The following is a 20,581-nucleotide window of genomic DNA, read 5'->3' as shown; positions in this document are numbered from 1 at the left end:
AAGGATCTCATTCAGATTCAACAGAGAAATCAAAAGCTTTACAGACAGGCAAAAGCTAAGAGAATTCAGCACCACCAAACCAGCTCTACAACGAATGCTGAAGGAACTTCTCTAAGTGGGAAACACAAGAGAAGAAAAGGGCCTACAAAAACAAATCCATAACAATTTAGAAAACAGTAATAGGAACATGCAAATCAATAATTACCTTAAACGTGAATGGATTAAATGCTTCAACCAAAAGACACAGGCTTGCTGAATGGATACAAAAACAAGACCCATATATATGCTGTCTACAAGAGACCCACTTCAGACCTAGGGACACATACAGACTGAAAGTGAGGGATTGGAAAAAGATATTCCATGCAAATGGAAATCAAAAGAAAGCTGGGGGCTTCCCTGATGGCGCAGTGGTTGAGAGTCTGCCTGCCGATGTAGGGGACACAGGTTCACGCCCCAGTGCGGGAGGATCCCACAGGCCTCAGAGCAGCTGGGCCCGTGAGCCATGGCCGCTGAGCCTGTGCGTCCAGAGCCTGTGCTCCACAATGGGAGAGGACACAACAGTCAGAGGCCTGCATACCAAAAAAAAAAAAGAAAAAAAGAAAGCTGGAGTAGCAATGCTCTTATCAGATAAAATAGACTTTTAAAATAAAGACTGTTACAAGAGACAGGGAAGGACACTACATAATGATCAAGGGATCAATCCAAGAAGAAGATATAACAATTATATATGCACCCAACATAGGAGCACCTCAGTACATAAGGCAACTGCTAACAGCTTTAAAAGAGGAAATCGACAGTAACACAATAATAATGGGGGACTTTAACACCTCACTTACACCAATGGACAGATCATCCAAACAGAAAATTAATAAGGAAACACAAGCTTTAAATTACACAATAGACCAGCTAGATTTAATTGATATTTATAGGACATTCCATCCGAAAACAGCAGATTACACTTTCTTCTCAAGTGTGCACGGAACATTCTCCAGAATAGATCACATCCTGGGTCACAAATCAAGCCTCAGTAAACTTAAGAAAATTGAAATCATTTCAAGCATCTTTTCTGACCACAACACTATGAGATTAGAAATCAGTTACAGGGAAAAAAACGTAAAAAACACAAACACATGGAGGCTAAACAATATGTTACTAAATAACCAAGAGATCACTTAAGAAATCAAAGAGGAAATCAAAAAATACCTAGAGACAAATGACAATGAAAACACGACGATCCGAAACCTATGGGATGCAGCAAAAGCAGTTCTAAGAGGGAAATTTATAACAATACAAGCCTACCTCAAGAAACAAGAAAAATCTCAAATAAACAATATAAGCTTACACCTAAAGGAACTAGGGAAAGAAGAACAAACAAAACCCAAAGTTAGTAGAAGAAATCATAAAGATCAGAGCAGAAATAAATGAAATAGAATCAAAGAAAACAATAGCAAAGATCAATAAAACTAAAAGCTGGTTCTTTGAGAAGATAAATAAAATTGATAAACCATTAGCCAGACTCATCAAGAAAAAGAGGGAGAGGACTCAAATCAATAAAATTAGAAATGAAAAAGAAGTTACAACAGACACCTCAGAAATACAAAGCATCCTAAGAGACTACTACAAGCCACTCTATGCCAATAAAATGGACAACTTGGAAGAAATGGACAAATTCTTAGAAAGGTATAACCTTCCAAGACTGAACCAGGAAGAAATAGAAAATATGAACAGACCAATCACAAGTAATGAAATTGAAACTGTGATTAAAAATCTTCCAACAAACAAAAGTCCAGGACCCGATGGCTTCACAGGTGAATTCTATCAAACATTTAGAGAAGAGCTAACACCCATCCTTCTCAAACTCTTCCAAAAAATTGCGGAGGAAGGAACACTCCCAAACTCATTCTATGAGGCCACCATCACCCTGATACCAAAACCAGACAAAAATACCACAAAAAAAGAAAATTACAGACCAATATCACTGATGAATATAGATGCAAAAATCCTCAACAAAATACTAGCAAACAGAATCCAACAACATATTAAAAGGATCATACAACATGATCAAGTGGGATTTATCCCAGGGATGCAAGGGTTCTTCAATATATGCAAATCAATCAATGTGATACACCATATTAACAAACTGAAGAATAAAAACCATATGATCATTTCAATAGATGCAGAAAAAGTTTTTGACAAAATTCAATGCCCATTTATGATAAAAATTCTCCAGAAAGTGGGCATAGAGGGAACCTACCTCAACATAATAAAGGCCATATACGACAAACCCACAGCAAACAACATTCTCAATGGTGAAAAATTGAAAGCATTTTCTCTAAGATCAGGAACAAGACGAGGATGTCTACTCTCACCACTATTATTCAACATAGTTTTGGAAGTCCTAGCCACGGCAATCAGAGAAGAAAAAGAAATGAAAGGAATACAAATTGGAAAAGAAGAAGTAAAACTGTCACTGTTTGCAGATGACATGATACTATACATAGAGAATCCTAAAGATGCCACCAGAAATCTACTAGAGCTAATCAATGAATTTGGTAAAGTTGCGGGATACAAAATTAATGCACAGAAATCTCTTGCATTCCTATACACTAACGACGAAAGATCAGAAAGAGAAATTAAGGAAACAATCCCATTCACCACTGCAACAAAAAGAAGAAAATACCTAGGAATAAACCTACTTAAGGAGGTAAAAGACCTGCACTCAGAAAACTATAAGACACTCATGAAAGAAATCAAAGATGACACAAACAGATGGAGAGATATACCGTGTTCTTGGATTGGTAGAATCTAAATTGTGTAAATGACCACACTACCCAAAGCAATCTACAGATTCAATGCAATCTCTATCAAATTACCAGTGGCATTTTTTACAGAACCAGAACAAAAAATCTTAAAATTTGTATGGAGACACAAAAGACCCCGAATAGCCAAAGCAGTCTTGAGGGAAAAAAACGGAGCTGAAGGAATCAGACTCCCTGACTTCAGACTATACTACAAAGCTACAGTAATCAAGACAATATGGAACAAAAACAGAAAATAGAAAAACAGAAATATAGATCAATGGAACAGGATAGAAAGCCCAGAGATAAACCCATGCACCTATGGTCAACTAATCTTTGACAAAGGAGGCAAGGATATACAATGGAAGAAAAGACAGTCTCTTCAATAAGTGGTGTTGGGAAAACTGGACAGCTACATGTAAAAGAATGAAATTAGAACACTCCCAACACCATACACAAAAATAAACTCAAAATGGATCAGAGACCTAAATGTAAGACTGGACACTGTAAAACTCTTAGAGGAAAACATAGGAAGAACACCCTTTGACATAAGTCACAGCAAGATCTTTTTTGATCCACCTCCTAGAGTAATGGAAATAAAATCAAAAATAAGCAAATGGGACCTAATGAAACTTAAAATCTTTTGCAAAGCAAAGGAAACTACAAATAAGACGAAAAGACAACCCTCAGAATGGGAGAAGATATTTGCAAACGATTCAACAGACAAAGGATTAATCTTCAAAATATATAAACAGCTCATGCAGCTCAATATTAAAAAAACAAACAACCCTGGGCTTCCCTAGTGGCGCAGTAGTTGAGAGTCCGCCTGCCGGTGCAGGGGACACGGGTTCGTGCCCCGGTCTGGGAATATCCCACATGCCGCTGAGTGGCTAGGCCTGTGAGCTATGGCCGCTGAGCCTGCGCGTCCAGAGCCTGTGCTCCGCAACAGGAAAGGCCACAACAGTGAGAGGCCCACATAACACACACACAAAAAAAAACCCAATCAAAAAATGGGCAGAAGACCTAAATAGACATTTCTCCAAAGAAGACATACAGATAGCCAAGAAGCACATGAAAAGCTGCTCAACATCACTAATTATTAGAGAAATGCAAATCAAAACTACAGTGAGGTATCACCTCACACCAGTTAGAATGGGCATCATCAGAAAATCTACAAACAACAAATGCTGGAGAGTGTGTGGAGAAAAGGGAACCCTCTTGCACTGTTGGTGGGAATGTAAATTGATACAGCCACTATGGAGAACAGTATGGAGGTTCCTTAAAAAACTAAAAATAGAATTACCATATGACCCAGCAATCCCACTCCTGGGCATATACCCAGAGAAAACTATAATTTAAAAAGGCACATGCACCCCAATGTTCATTGCAGCACTATTTACAATAGCCAGGTCATGGAAGCAACGTAAATAGCTATCGACAGATGAATGGATAAAAAAGTTGTGGTACATATATACAATGGAATATTACTCAGCCATAATAAGGAACGAAACTGAGTCATTTGTTGAGACGTGGATGGATCTAGAGAGTGTCATACAGAGTGAAGTAAGTCAGAAAGAGAAAAACAAATATCGTATATTAATGCATGTATGTGGAACCTAGAAAAATGGTACAGATGAACCGGTTTGCAAGGCAGAAACAGAGACACAGATGTAGAGAACAAACGTATGGACACCAAGGGAGGAAAGTGGCGGGGGGTGGGGGGATGGTGGTGGTGTAATGAATTGGGAGATTGGGATTGACATATATACACTAATATATATAGATAACTAATAAGAACCTGCTGTATAAAAAAATAAAATTCAAAAAAATAAAAATAAAAAAGTATACAGTTCAGGGACTTCCCTGGTGGTCCAGTGGTTAACACTTCACCTTCCAATGCAGGAGGGACGGGTTCGATCCCTGGTTGGGGAAGCTAAGATCCCACATGCCTTGGGGCCAAAAAAAAAGGATAAAACAGAAGCAATATTGTAACAAATTCAATAAAGACTTTAAAAATGGTCCACATCAAAAAAAATCTTTAAAAAATAAGGCATACAGTTCAGTGATTTTTACTAAAGTTGTACAACATCCCATTATCGAATTCCAGAACATTTTCATCATCCCCAAAATAAATCTTATACCATTAGCACTCACTCTTTTTTCTACCCTTCAGTTTTCTGCAGCCCTAGGCTACCATTAAATTCTCTGTCTCTATAGATTTGCCTATTTCAGATATTTCATATAAACAGAATCATACAATATGTGGTCTTTTGTGACTTTTTTTACCTAGCATAATATTTTCAGGGTTCATGTATGTTGTAGTGTGTATCAGTGTTTCGTTCCTTTTGATTGCTGAATAATATTCCATTTTAAGGTTATATCACATTTCAGTGATATCCATTCATCAGTTGATAGACACTTGGGTTGTTTTTACTTTTTGGCTATTATGAATAATGCTGCTATGAACATTGTGTACAAGTTTTTCTGTGGACATGTCTTCAGTTCTCTTGGGTATATACCTACAAGTGGAATTGCTGGATCATATGATAACTACTTTTAACATTTTGAGAAAATGCCAAACTTTTCCAAAGTAACTACATTATTTTACAATCCTGCCAACAATGTATGAGAGTTGCAGTTTCTCCACATCCTTGTCAACACTTGTTATTGTCTGATTTTTGGATTATAGCTATCCTAGTATGTGTGAAATAGTGTGTCACAGTGGTTTTGATTTGCCTTTCCCTAATGATGTTGAGCATCTTTTCATGTGTGTTGGCACATCTTTTGTACATCTTCTTTTAAGAATGTCTATTCAGATCCTTTACTCATTTTTAAAATGAGCTGTCTTTTTATTATTGATTTGTAAGAGTTCTTTATAAATTTTATTATTGAGTTGTAAGAATTTTTATCAGATTTATGATTTACAGTTATTTTGTCCCATTGTGTAGGTTGTCTGTTCACTTTCTTAGTGGTATCATTTGAAGCACAAAAGTTTTTAATTTCAGTGTAGTCCAGTTTATTTTTTCTTTGGTTGCTTGTGCTTTAGGTGTTATCTAAGAAACCATTGCCTAACCCAGGTCACAAAGATTTATTCCTATGCTTTGCTAAGAGTTTTATAGTTTTAGCTCTCATATTTAGGTCTCTGATCCATTTTAAGTTTACATATGGTGTGAGGAAGAGGTCCAACTTCATTCCTTTTCATGTGGCTATCTCTTCTGTTTTTAAGGTAACAAGAATGTGGTAACCAGAGAGCTCTTAGACCGTATGAAGAATAGCTGCATCGTTTGTAACATGGGACATTCCAACACGGAGATTGACGTGGTAAGTTCAAGTGACTCATCATTGGGTTTTGGTTTTTTTTTTCTCTCTCCTTCCCAAGAAACATAAACTAGAAGAAGAAAGAGCAGGGTCACCAGCCATCGTAAACATGACTGTACTGGTAGAGCTGTTCACAGTCTGTTCACTCACTAGCCTTATGGCTTGTGCGTATGGATTCTACAAAGCTTCTTTATCTCAACTTAATCATTTCAAATGATTGGTTTTTTTCCACCTAAGCTTGATACCTACTTGTACTGTAAGCCATTTTATCTTTATGATTAGGATTAAGAGCTGGGTAAACTCAAAACTACAAAAAGGATACAATAAATATGAGTCAGTGTGCTAGTCAGTATTTTTGAGAGATTTGATTTTGCCATAAAGGTGAGATTAGTAGGTTGGTCCAAGGAAACAAGTCAAGGGAGGGAAATCTATGGGCTGGGATGAGATCACTGCTTAAGATTGACTGTGTCTGTCAAATATGGTGGTTTCCCTTTTCTCTCCCTCTTTTATGGGGCTAGGTCTCCCCTTAACATATTTTCCAAACTGTAGTATTGGATCTATAGATGTCACAATCAATTCAGTAGCATGTGTTCCTCAAACCTGGAAAACCTATAGCTGTGGTTCTCTAGTTTTATTATAGTCACCTAAAATTTTCTGATCCAACAGAACATTTGATCCTACTAAGGTGCCCAAGTAATAGTTAATAGAAGTGTTATTTATTTCTTTTCAGACTTACCAAAGTATCTCTCAGTGTGACTTTCACTCTGGTTTTAAGTTTTTATGGCATTTTTCTGACACAACTGTATTTCTCTCTGAGTAAATGGCTCAAGCAAAGCATGCTTTCATCTCCACTGAGGGCTGCTCTGATTGAGCTTCAGCATTGCCAGGTAAGGATCAGTTGATATACTGAGAGCCTGTGGGATATCTATTTTAAATGGTTTCTCTTTTTAACTCTGTGCTCTATTCTTCTGTTATTAAAAATAGCTGGGAAAACAACCTACCAAAGCCTGTTTCTACCCTTGAGGTTTTGGAGTGGCATGGCTCCATTACTCTGTCTTACCATGATATTTTGCTTATAATGAGTAATTTATTTAGTTTGTGTTTTTGAGGGATTTTTTGTTGTTGTTGTTTTGAGGGGTTTTTTGTTTGGTTTGGTTTTTTGGTTAAGTTTCACTTTTGTGCCATACTGCCCGTTTACTAAATGGTCAAAGGTATCAATATTTCTAAAACTATCTAGCCTATGATTGTCCTTTTCTGGATTGATCTGCTTGTAGAGCCCCCAGATGGAAAAATCTTAAAGGGAAGTGGTCATGCTCTGAGCGCTGAAGTGAAATCTTCTGAGTAAGCGAACAGGGAAGGAATTTCCATTCTAAACCCTCAAGAAGCTCTAAAATAAAGATAATTTCAATGCAGTCATGTAATTTTTATATTTTTACTTTATCTCATTTCATCCTCTTGACCACCCCACGAGGCAGTATTCTTATTCCTGATTTTCAGTTGGGAAAATAAAAGCTTAAGTACATTGTTCAGTCATAGCCTTTGGTTCAAAATGAAATTGAAGCACAAAATTCAGGTTTTTTGACTTCAAGTCCAGTTTTTTTGTTTTTGTTTTTCTGTATGTTTTTGTTTGTTTCTTTAGTTTTTTAGTTTGGTTTTTTGTTTTGTTTTTTGGCCGTGCTTCACAGTTTGCAGGATCTTAGTTCCCTGACCTGACCAGGGATTGAACCTGGGCTCAGGCTCAGGCAGTGAAATTGTCGAGTCCTAACACTGGACTACCAGGGAATTCCCTGTTTTTCTGTATGTTATACTGTGATCTCCTCATGCTTTTTAGATTACCTTCAAATTGTGGTGGTAATCTCTTCTCCAAAGGCAGCCCAGATATAAGTAAACTCTCAGGATAAAGGCCAGGAGACTCTTTACCTTCAATCATAAATATTTATTGTGTGATTGCTATATGCCAGGTCCTGCTCTATATGCTTGGGATCAGTGCACAAAACAGGCAAAGATTCCTACCCTCATGGAACTTATATTTTATGAGAAAAAGGACAATAGACATAATAAGTAAAATTTATAGTATGTTAGAAGGTGAAAGCACCGTAGAAAAAAGAAAAAGCAGAGCATGGTAAGGGGAAATCAAGAGTGCTGGGTTGTAATTTTAGATAGAGGGATCAAGGTATAAGCCTCATTAATAAGGTGATGGTTGAGCATATCTGAAGGAATTAACCATGTTGACTTTTAGGTGAAGGACATTTCACGATGAGGGAACAGCCAGAGCTAATGCCCCAATGTGCGAGTTGCCTAGTCTGTTTGAGGATCAACAATGAGGCCAGTATGACTAGAGCAGAAGAGCATGGGGCAGGCTTCCCTGGTGGCGCAGTGGTTGAGAGTCCGCCTGCCAATGCAGGGGACACGGGTTCGTGCCCCGGTCCGGGAAGATCCCACATGCCGTGGAGCGGCTGGGCCCGTGAGCCACGGCCGCTGAGCCTGTGCATCTGTAGCCTGTGCTCTGCAATGGGAGAGGCCACAACAGTGAGAGGCCCGCGTACTGCAAAAAAAAAAAAAAAAAAAAAAAAAAAAGCATGGGGCAGGGAAGAGTGGAAAATGAGGTCAGAGAGGTAATTAGCCACATCTTATAAGACCTCAGAGGCCATTGTAAGAGCTCCTGATTGTGTTCTGAGAGGAATATGGAGCCACTGTAGGATTTATGCCTTCTGTTTTAAAAGGATGATTTTTTATTTTAAAAGTGTCACCCTGGCTGCTGCATTGAGACTAGACCTTTTGCAGGTATTGCTAGGTAGCCCCAGTACCTGCCACTGCCACTAGCCAAGAGCCATCTTTCAACTCTCTTCGTGCTCTTCTTAGCAGAAAGTATATGACTAAACTAAGTGGTCCAGAAAGGGAGATGTTCAGAATGACTTTGGAAAAGTTTAATTATGCAACTTTCAATGTAGTGTCACAGGGCATGCAAAGTGAAATTTAAGGAAATAGCAAACTCAACTGAACATTGATTCCAGAATGTTCATTCACTACTTAGCAAATTTGTGTTGAGTACTCGCTCTGCTCTGTGCTAAGTACTAATTGGCTGAAGAAATAACAGTGAACAATATGCCTGCTTTCCTGGAGCTTATATTCTACTGTGGGAAACAATTACTAAATAGACAGTTATGGACTTCCCTGGTGACACAGTTGTTAAGAATCTGCCTACCAGGGCTTCCCTCGTGGTGCAGTGGTTGAGAGTCTGCCTGCCGATGCAGGGGACGCGGGTTCGGCCCCGGTCTGGGAAGATCCCACATGCCTGCGGAGCGGCTGGGCCTGTGAGCCATGGCCGCTGAGCCTACGCTCTGCAATGGGAGAGCCACAGCAGTGAGAGGCCCGTGTACCGCAAAAAAAAAAAGAATCTGCCTGCCAATGCAGGGGACATGGGTTCAAGCCCTGGTCTGGGAGGATCCCACATTCCGCGGAGCAACTAAGCCCGTGTGCCACAACTACTGAGTCCATGCGCCACAACTGCTGAAGCCCATGCACCTAGAGCCCGTGCCCTGCAACAAGAGAAGCCACCACAATGAGAAGCCCGCACCCCGCAATGAAGAGTAGCCCCCACTCGCTGCAACTAGAGAAAGCCCGCGTGCAGCAACGAAGACCCAACACAGCCAAAAAAAAAATAGACAGTTATTTTCAGTTAGTGCCTAATACTGAAGTAAAACAGAAAGATGAGGACATTGAGGTTGCTATTTAATTAGGGTGATCAAAGAAGGTGTCTTTGAGGAGATAACATTTGAACAAAAACTTGAATGACCATTCTATTCAGAGAGAATGGTGAGTCAAGACCATGAGGTAGAAATATGCTTGATGTGTTTGAGGAACAGAAAAGGTGCCATTGTGGCAGGAACAGAATGGGCAAGGGGATGAGGATAAGAGGCAGCAAGGAGGTCGTGGGTTATGTACAGCTTCGTAGGCCATGGTACGGACTTTAGATTTTATTCTGCATACAAGTGAAGCCATTGGAAGGTTTTGAGTGGGTGACTGATGAAATCTGACATATGTTTTAAAAAATAACCTTGGCTGTTGTATGAAGAAAACACTTCTGGAGCTTGAGTGGTGATAGGGACGATAGCAAACTCTTTCAGTATTTCCAGCAATAGAAGGAGGTAGCTTGGATTAGATGGATAAACAATGGAGGTGATAAGAAGTGATATATTGTGAAGGTAGGACCAGTGGGCTTTGCTACATGGATTGGATGCAGAGTGTGATAAAAAGAGATGAATCACTGTAAGTTAACTCAGCAAAAGTGGGAAGGAAAATGACTTGGTAAATTTTTATCCAGAGTTTTTAGTGATCAAAAATGTAAGGATCTTTTTTTGTGGAGGAATTTACAGTTTACCTAACCTTGAGATGTTGACTGCTGCATTTTAAGGAAGCAATTGCTCATGGAAAGAGTTGGTCATTTAGAAAACTGCATTTTTTTCTGAAAAATAATACCATGAATACTTAGGGGACCTGTGATAGGGATGTGCTCTTAGCTGCCTTTTGTCCAAGTCTTTCTGTCACATACTTCCTTTCTCTTGAAAAGAAACCTGCTTACCCGTATATATCACATAGACAGCCTGTGTGACTGTAAGCTTCACAGTTCAGGTGGTTAAACCATTATGTGCACATGCTTTAAAAGTTTTTGCCAGCCTGGGCTACACTGGTGGCGCAGTGGTTAAGAATCCACCTGCCAATGCAGGGGACATGGGTTCGAGCCCGGGTCCGGGAAGATCCCACATGCCGCGGAGTGGCTAAGCCTGTGCGCCACAACTACTGAGCCTGCGTGCCTAGAGCCCGTGCTCCACAACAAGAGAAGCCACTGCAGTGAGAAGCCCGCACACCGCAACGAAGAGTAGACCCCGCTCGCCACAGCTAGAGGAAGCCTGAGTGCAGCAACAAAGACCCAATGCAGCCAAAAGTAATAAATAAATAAAGTAAATAAATTAAAAAAAAAAAGTTTTTGCCAGCCAGAGAATTACAGCCTGAGACTTGCTACTGACTCCATGCTTCGCAGGACTAGAACCACAGCTGTTCTTGGCTTTACAGTGGGACGTACACCTAGTTTGGGAAGGGAGTGGGCATAGGGGACCTTTTTCCTGGTAGATTGCTTAGTGATTATAAATCCACAGAAAAGACATTGGATGTCTTTAAGAGAAATTCTTGTAAAACTGTGCTAGCCATAGGAAACACTTCTCTCAAGGAGTGTAAATGCCAAATAGACTTTAATAGTTTATTGGAACTGTATGGGCAGTGCTGGGGATAACTTAACCAAGTTGCTCTTCAAACCCCATTTTAAACCCTCAGGTCTTTTGCTTGCATCATAGCCATCCCAGTGCTCTAGTAAATTGCCTCTACTAAGCACTGATCATTTTTATGATGTTCCTAAGAAGTTCCCTTTCCTTGATTCCACCACATCTTTTTTCCCAGGGAATATTTCCTAAGATAAGAGACTCTTGTTATCATTGTGTCAGCTCTTTAGTTCCAGTCATCAAGATTGCTTGTCCAATGGAAGATTGGGAGTATGAAACATTAAGAACTTGAAACACTTAAAGTCCCATTATCTCAATAAAAAAATTGCTGGTGTTACCAAAGAGTATCTCTTGGCTCTACATGGTTATTGTCCTCCATGGTGATATTTCTAAAGGCTGAGGGATTTACTCTGTATATCCTTAACGTCCCCAAATGGCCTATTTGCTTAAATTCTTTTTAACTCTATTTATAGGATTTATTTATACAATTTCTTTTTAAAATCTTAATTTTAAAGTAGTACTTCCTCAATTTAAAATTCAAGCAACATAAATACGTATAAAGTAAGAAGCAAAAACTTTACAAAATTGAGGTTACAGCATATTATTTCTGCAACTTGATTTTTTCACTTAATGTATGGTTTTCCTGTTAACAAATACAGATCTACTAATTTCTTTTTTTTGAGAATTACATTATATTCCATTGTATGGAATTATCCTGATTTACTTAGCCATTCCCATGTTGATTTACATTTTTTGCTATTATAAATAATGTTGGGTTAAACATTCGTGGGCACTCATATTTCTGAACTTGAACAAGTATTTCTATAGGATAGAGCCCTAAAAGTGAATTTGATTGGTCAAAGATTAGGTACATATGAAATTTTGTTAGCTACTGCCAAATTGCCCTCTAGAAAGGTTGAACTAATTTATGAAACTTGACATCGGAAGAGATTTTATATTTCCCATCTACCTAATAAAGAAATGGTCCAGACCATTAATAAAGTCCTGAATATACTGAATCTAATTATAATTATATGTCTTTCTTTCCCACTAGATTAGTAAAGAAAAGAAGATACAGTCCCTGTCAATAAACAGCTCAGTCTAGTAGAGGAGTCCACAGTCTTATCTATAAGTGTTCTTTGCTATAATGCCTAGCATACAGTATGTACTCCAGTAAATGACTGTCATATAACGGAAGTGTTTCTCTTTATTTGTCTGATAACTACTATTTGGCAGAACTTCTCAATTTTACCAACTTGAGCCAATGGGTAGTCTTAGAGTACAGACTCCCTTTCTATTTTAGGCATTGCCTCTTGGAAGAAGGAAGTTGTTGCCTTAAGTCTAAACCCTGTGACTGTTATTTGATTACTGCTGTTAATAAACTTAACATTTCTTCTCTTCTCGGAATATACAATATACAGAAATGGAAGGAGGGTGAGCCATTGGGAGCTTTACTCTACCATTAAGCATTGCTCTAAAGGCTACCTCACATTTGCACTTAGGTCACAAAGCTTCTGTAACTTTAGGGTGAACCACCATCATTGAGAAGGTGGAACCTGGGATGTTGGGACATGAGAGCAGAACCTTGGGCCCCGGCATGCTATGTGTAGGACATTCATTCTTCTCTAACTAATCTCACTCAGCTCTGACCCTCCTGTTTTCTGTGTCTCTTCAGCACTTATGTATTCAGTTTGCACTGTATTAATTTGCACTTGTTTGCATGTTGCTTCATAAGTATTAAAGGCTTTTATCCCCTCACATATGTATTGTTTTGTGTCCCGAACTAAAGTATGAGCTTTTTGAAGGCAGAAACCATGTCTTTGGTTTCTTTTGTATTTCCCATAGCACCTTTTACTGTGCTCAGCAGAGAGTGGGCGCACAGTATATGTTGTGGAATGACATCCTGAGTGATCTCTCCCTGGCTGGGCCTAAGATTAAATTCCCTGAAATGGAACAGTCCTAACCAACCCAGGACAGGTATTCTCCATCTGGCATGTTGGTTGCTTCTTTCAACTTGCTATCTGAAATGGCTCCCTTCCACATCTTTCCATCCAGAAAGTGGGACTTGGCATGGCTGATGGTGTGCTTGCTGTGTTGTGTTCCAGGCGAGTCTTCGGACACCAGAACTGACCTGGGAGCGAGTGAGATCCCAAGTTGACCATGTAATATGGCCTGATGGCAAGAGGATAGTGTTGCTGGCAGAGGTAAGACCTGAGGCTGGAGAAGTTCACCCCTGACAGGAGAGACTGCAGTACCCATGTCTCCTCCCCTTCATATTCTCTCATACTTTCAACTCCTCTTAAGAATAAGCTTAACTACTTTACCAATGGATTTTACATCTAATTGTGAAAGGTCTTTTCATTCAGCAATTAAGAAACTATTTTGGTTCCCCACTTTTCACCAATTATCCTGTCTCTCTATGTCACTCTACAGGTTGAGTCAGACAATGGCTTATTACTGTGGAAGGAATTAATGGATAGAACCATTGCCACTTTGAGTGATGCTTATAAAGAGATAATGTCATTTGTGGGATGGTTTAATCAGGAAGCCCAAAGTAGATATTTCTGACTGTAACTAAGATAATCTTAGGCAAACTCTGAGAAGGTCATGTCTTTGCTAATAGATTCCCTGTTTCTGAGTGTCCATTCCCCTAAACTGAGCCAGACGTGTAGTAGATACCCGGCTATGTATTGGTTGTATGGTTGATATTTCCCTTTCCTGGCTTCTTCTAGCTCAGCCTTACTCTTGACTTTCAGGCCACTTAGACTCCCATGTCAATGTTTGGCCACTTTTCCTTTCTTGACAGCTTCTCTTTCCTATCCTAGATTTCTGACAGCTGTAACAACGCCCCCTGTTTTTACCTTAACACTTTCTCTTCTTCAGGGAAAGATACCAAGATTACAAGGGGGACAATAATACTTTCCTTGAGTTTTGATTTTCAGTCTTTTTTTTTAATTAAAGAAATTGAAAATGAAAACATATACTGTCGTCATCTAGAGGCCTTTAAATTTATTTTTGAGTCTTCTTCCTATTCTCTTCACTTTTTCTCGCCTTATCTCACCTTCTCAAATACTTTAGGGCATCTATAAAGTATGTACAGGAGTGTGTACAGGGAGGGGATCGGCAGGTTGTTAAATATTCACTAATTGCTTTAAAGTCAGCCCACTGTCTGGTGACTTATTTCTAGGTCCCATCTAGTAATTTTGGTGACAAAAGCTAGCACCATAGTTGTTTTTGGCTACAATGGTTGAGCAGAAAACGTGGTCAAGCTTCCTAGGAAATAAAGTAGGAAAGAATGGCATTGGGGGGAAGGTTCTAGTCATTCTAACTCTCTGAATCACCCACTGGAAATACATGACTGCCCTTGAATTCAGGAGAACCAGGTTGAGGAAAAAGCACAGAAACCATCACAGCTTCCTAAGTCAAAAAATATCTCCCATCACGACCTGGAGAGGTTGCCCTTGGATTTGACCAGATCATTGTTTAGGACAGTTTTTTGAAGGAATATCGATGCCTCAGAAGGAAGATATTCTGTTGTAGAAAGTAGAAAATTCAAGGGAAATATACCCTCTCTTGGCATAAGCCTCAGTATCATGTGACTATCTCTATTCCTTTTTACATAAACGCAGAGATCTTTTATCTTATTATCTTCATCAGATTTTCCAGAATTTCTTAACATTTCACTCAAATGTCAATCAGTTCATTTCCACTGACTGAACACCTGCCTTTTGTCCAGCATGTTAGTTGGGAAGTGTTTGGAAAATGGCTGTCGTGTTCTTCCCTCACTCCTCAAAGCCAGAGACTTCATCTAACCAACCCATTTGTGTGTTAACCTTTGCTTTCTAGGGCCGTCTGCTAAACCTAAGCTGCTCCACAGTGCCTACATTTGTGCTCTCGATCACCGCAACTACTCAGGTAAGGCCTCCAGAGTGGGGAAGCAGTGTGCTGGAAAGAGTCATTAGCCCATCAGGGTTTCACTTGATATGGGGTAGATTGCTGTGAATGGCACGTCAGCATCCATTTCTCTGCTCTTCTAGGCTCTTGCCTTGATAGAACTCTACAATGCTCCTGAGGGTCGCTATAAGCAGGATGTCTACCTGTTGCCCAAGAAAATGGGTAAGCATGAGTTCTTCTATCCCAGTCCTTACCAAGTAGTTCAGAGTCAGAGGCTAAGGGAAGTTTGGGGACATTATATTTCTTAGGGATAGAAAAAAGATATCTTCATCTTGTAAAGTAGGAGCTAGGATTCTTAGATTTCATCCACAGTTGATTTATCACGTTTTCCAAATAGGTTGTCCTAATGAAGTAAGGACATTTTGCTGTGATTTAGTTTACCTGCCTGTGAATTTTAAGGATTTTCCCAAAGTATCTATTACACAAGAAAAAAATCTCAAAGGAAAAAAAAAAACTCTTCCCCCAACAAGAAAGAGGAATCATCTCCTACCTTGTGACATCTGACTTACTCCAGTTCTAGGCTGCTAAGTAGCTCCTACCAAACTTTTCTCAGACCAAGAAGACTTTCATACTACACCTTCTAACTCTGACCCTGTTGCTTCAGGCCAAAGGAAAGACTCTTAATAGCTTCTGTTAAGAGTTTAGTTATGTGGCCGTTTCGTATAGGAGAGACATTAAACTGTCTTAAATTTTTAACGAACCTGCTTCAAACACCTGAACTGATACCGTATGTTTATAAACTCCCAAGCCAAAGATCAGGGAATAAATCAGCTTCTGGTTTTGTTTTGCTTCAGCATTAGATGCACAGCAACTGTGAGAAGTTGACATATTATCCCTTTAATAGACACCTTGGAAGAATATAAAAAAGTAGAACAGTCCATAACTGAATGTATAATGAAGTTAGGGAGACCAAACAAATACATAGGAAATGACTCAAAATTCTGAATAAGCAATATGTATTCAGGTAAGAGAATGTACATAGAAACCCATAAGAACTAAGGGTGTAGTGTCCTTCTCAGTCACTCCTTTCGGAGCTCCCCAAGTGTTAGTTTTTCTGAGTGACCTAAAGTATAAAGTACAAGGCAGAACTAAAGTTGGAGCGTCCTGTTTTTGAGTCCACCCACTGTCCCATCCTTTCTTTTAGACTCCAAGGCCTATAGCTTCTTTCATTTCTCACTTTTCTGGGGAGAAGGAAAGGTTCAAGGCTGAAACAGCTTGTAAGGAAGAAATGTTATGACTTTGGAAAGCACTGGGCTTAAGCTCAAGCAACCATTCCTTAGAATTGAGGTCCAGTGAGCAAAAGTTAAGCATTTTTCATTCAGCTCCGAGAATTAGAAGGTGTCTTCCAACTTTTTAAGGCTGGAGAGAACAGCCAGACAAGAGGCAAGAATGCTTATACCAGGTCTTTTGTGATCTTTTGTTCCAGATGAGTATGTGGCCAGCCTACACCTGCCCACCTTTGATGCCCACCTGACCGAGCTGACAGATGAACAGGCCAAGTATCTGGGGCTCAACAAGAATGGGCCCTTCAAGCCCAATTACTACAGGTGCCTTGGACTCCCCATAAAATAGGGAAGCCTGGGTAGTGATGAGCTTCCTGCACTGGAATTGGTCTTTTCATCCATCACCATATTTACATGAACTCAGGAAAATAAACCCACTCCCCCTCACTACCACCCCCAAATGATTCTTTGAGGCCTTCTCCAGACATTAAACAGTGTTCCCTTTCCTGAATTTGCCACTTCATCTTCTTGATATGATGTTTACCCTTGTATGGAGAAAAACTGGCCTTCTTCATTGATGTGAAAAAGCACCACATTTATCTACCCTCACCATACACTGCAGAAAAGTCCCTGCCTCCCCGTTATACCTTTAGGCCGGCTCTTCATGTCCCAGCATCCCCACAAGCTGATAACATCAGTCTCATCTTTCTTTTTTCCTGCAGGTATTAAGTTCCTGTAACTCAAGCCAGAAGAAGTTTTAAGGAATAGAACTCCAAGTCTTTTCTCCACTCCTATACAGGAAAGAACCCAGCAAGCTGCTTCTCCAATCAGCTGCCTGCCGTGCTCACCCTATATGTTAGGTTATTTATTTATTAACCTAAATAATAAATGTCGCCTTGGCCCAGAGTGTGGTTGCTGTCCTGAGGGCTGTGAGAGCCACAGAGGACAGGCTGAGGAAGGAAAGAAATGGGGTTCCCAGTGGATCTTTTGAGTCATTCCCCACTGACTCGGAATCCTCAGCACTGGGCATTGTTCTCTTGTCCAGGCTCAGGAGTTAGTCCATGGATTCCAGACTCCTCCTTCTCTGAGGTTTTCTGGAATAAATTTTTAGCAGCTGCCTTTCTCAGCTTTGGCCCTTCCCCAGGTGAGGCCTTTTGGAAGCCACTGAATTAACATGGCCTGGGTTCCCAGCCTTGACCATCACTATCACTGCCTTCTTTATAAAATGGAAGGAAGGAAGGAGTGTTGTGGCTTTGGCAAGCTACACAAAGAACTCAGCTGTGCCTCTGTTTCCTGGGAGTCTCCTTCCTTACCCAGGACTCCTTTCTTCTCCTTGAATATTTATGTCCATTTTAACAATTTCAGGTTCCAAGAGGAATGTGCCTCTATTATTTCCTCAACAGCTCTGATGTTTATCAGACATTTGTTTTGCCCTCTTTCTAACCCAACTAGCCTCTGCTCAGGAAGTGAGGGCGAGCCCCACTGGGGCCCATAATTTTACTTCCTTGTCATTTAACTGGATAATTTCCCAGGAAGCTCCCTACAGATTGGCACTGTCTCAGAAAAGGAGGCTTGTTGTGAAACACTGCTTCCTGAAACTTCCTCCTATTGCCTAAAACTCCTTCTGAAACTGAGCAGGAAAAGGCTTACTTTCCAAGGGATTTGGGAGAGCAGGGCTTCAGAAATGCGACAGATCTTTCAGACCCACAGCTCAACACCCTAAAGAAGCAGAATATATTTACTTGTCTCTTGGGAAGGGCTTTGCAGCTTAACTGGCTAAGCTATACAGAGATGACACCGTAAACTGAATCCAGATGATCAAAGCTAGTTTGAACGTTGTCAGACATTCATCCCTTTGGCCATTGCCATTGAATATGAAACTGAGATCTAACGTCTCTGCAATTTGGTCTGTGGTCTTTCTTCTCTGCTGGGATATCTTTTTATGTTCTGGCCATCTTGGGATTCTGTATTCCAGAGGTAGTTTCTTGAGTAACTCCAACATTACAACAAATTTGTAATGTGAGCAGCCTGAAATTTTGTGTCCCACCTAAGAGTTGGATTCCTTTTAGAGACTGACCTGTTGGTCTTAAGGGTTCCATTGGGACCAGATTGGTTCTAAGAGTTAAAGTCTGGAGTGGTCCTAGGAATCTTGAATGAAATGAGTCCTTTTTCCCCCTGCTAACCCTGTTTAACACTCTCAGTTTTGTTTTTCCATTTTTCCCCTATCCTGGTCTGCCTCAAAGTCTCAAGACCAAGGTGACCCAAGGAAACACCAGACCACCCACGATCACCATAACCTTCCCACCCTAATTCTGCTCTCCGATTTCTACCTTCTCCAACTTCTCCTGGTCTTCACATATACCCACAGAGCTAGTCTGGAAGTGACCGTCCCTCTGGAGGTAGGGAGGTGGATCTTAGGTAAATGGTTGTTTGCCTCACTAAATAGTACACAGTCTCAGCCCATAGAATCTAGTTCCTCAGAGGCCGTATGTCTTAGCAAGTACTGGAAAAATGCCACATGCGTGGCTATATTCTTTCATGGAGAAGATCATAAATGCTGAAAATCCCACTAGGCCATTCAATTCTTCCTTTTGCCCACCCTATTCTGGCTTTTGTTTTAATTAATTGGATCCCTTTAACAGAAGATTCAGAAGATGAAATCTGTGTCTCATCTTATATCCAGAGAAGATTCCATTAGGCAGATATCTGGACTCTAGCTTATTATGTTCTTAAGCCAAAGTCATAACCTGCTGTTTCTCAGCAAAGCCTGGCTGCCTGTGGAGCTTACTATGTGCTGATCCTGACAGGACATACTCTGCCTTGAAAATGTGAAGAGACCCATTCCAAATGAAAAAGAGCCACACTGGGCTTCTAGGTTAGGTTGCCCATGTTGCTACCCATGGTGAGGTATTTGCCTCTGAGTTTCAGGTGACCACTCTTCGTCTCTTTCTGGGGACTCTGTGTCATAACCATTAAGGAAAAGGAGGTCCAGGCCTCCTGAGTATTTGGGTTCTACCTTGGTGTTGGAATTTGGTCATTATTCTTTCTGCCCGTGTAATCAGAACAAATGCATCTTCTTCCCTCGAGCTCTCACCTCAGATGCATCCTAGGTATCTGGAAGCATGGGAAAGAAGACTAATTAGCTCTTTATATGTGACCCTGGCCTGTGGGGAATCTTACCATTTTCTCTGCAGTGAATTTGTGCTAGTTTTCAAGGTTTTTTGCCTTCTTAATGGAAATACTGTTTTCTTTTTCTCATTAAAAAAAAAAAGTATCTGGTCTACCTTTCCTCTGCCCTCCTACCTCCTCATCCTCCCCTCCCATATGAGCACGGCTTCCCATGGCCACATACTCCTGCAAAGCTTTTTTGCTGCTTGGCTTTTCTCTGAACAGATCTGAAATTGCTGCTCCTGTGGTTTTCTCAAAATTAACTTTGTCATGGTTTTAAAAAAGAAATCAAAATGCATTGTTGCATTAAGCTTTTTTAATAAAGGAAAATTACAGGAAAAAATAGGCAACACCAGCAAATTATATGTGGACAAGTTCTAAACTATATATACATACATATATATGTAAAATTATCTAGTTCTCATTGTCATCTTACTGAAAGGAAATAAAACCTCTAAAGATTGCCATATCTGAGAGGCTCTTGGAAATCTTTATGTCTAAGTGATTGTATTAGATCAGCAATAATGAATATGTAATCTCAAAAGATAAATAAAATATTCTTAAAATGTATTCTTGTACTGAGAGTATTCCTTGCTTCAGTGAACTAGGAATTTAGAGATGAGAGAGGCTTCTGGGCAACAGGCTAGAGAGCCTGATGTAGTGCAAGGATGTGAAAAGCTGAAGCACTTACCAATAGGCAGTTTAAGTGTCCTTAGCCTTGAGTCCCTTGTTCCATGGTGGGTCATTCCACTCATAAATATCACCCTTCCCCCACTGCCCACCCTGTTATGTGTATAAAGAACCTGCTTTCGTAAAGCGACCGCTCTGGGGGAGTTGAGAAGTG

General features: G+C 40.1%; 1 protein-coding gene across 8 annotated transcripts in view; it reads left to right on the top strand.

Annotated features, from left to right (window-relative positions):
- The window catches only part of AHCYL2 (adenosylhomocysteinase like 2), a 168,899-nt gene extending 148,594 nt beyond the window's left edge, over nucleotides 1-20,305 (top strand). For 4 of the 8 annotated variants that reach the window (XM_012533888.3, XM_004272207.3, XM_049714498.1 and 1 more), the window contains exons 12-17: nucleotides 6,025-6,119; nucleotides 13,498-13,596; nucleotides 15,239-15,307; nucleotides 15,430-15,508; nucleotides 16,773-16,893; nucleotides 17,292-20,305. In XM_012533888.3, coding sequence (XP_012389342.1) covers nucleotides 6,025-6,119; nucleotides 13,498-13,596; nucleotides 15,239-15,307; nucleotides 15,430-15,508; nucleotides 16,773-16,893; nucleotides 17,292-17,298 — 470 coding nt within the window. In that variant the 3' untranslated portion in view covers nucleotides 17,299-20,305. Of the gene's footprint in view, nucleotides 1-6,024; nucleotides 6,120-13,497; nucleotides 13,597-15,238; nucleotides 15,308-15,429; nucleotides 15,509-16,772; nucleotides 17,042-17,291 lie in introns of those variants that run through there. The other 4 variants (XM_049714495.1, XM_049714494.1, XM_049714497.1 and 1 more) reach the window with 3 other exon arrangements.
- The last annotated feature ends 276 nt before the right edge of the window (nucleotides 20,306-20,581 follow it).

The sequence above is a fragment of the Orcinus orca genome, chromosome 9, assembly GCF_937001465.1.
Source record: "Orcinus orca chromosome 9, mOrcOrc1.1, whole genome shotgun sequence".
NCBI classification, from domain to species: domain Eukaryota; kingdom Metazoa; phylum Chordata; class Mammalia; order Artiodactyla; family Delphinidae; genus Orcinus; species Orcinus orca.
This window is presented reverse-complemented; position numbering and strand designations above follow the sequence as displayed.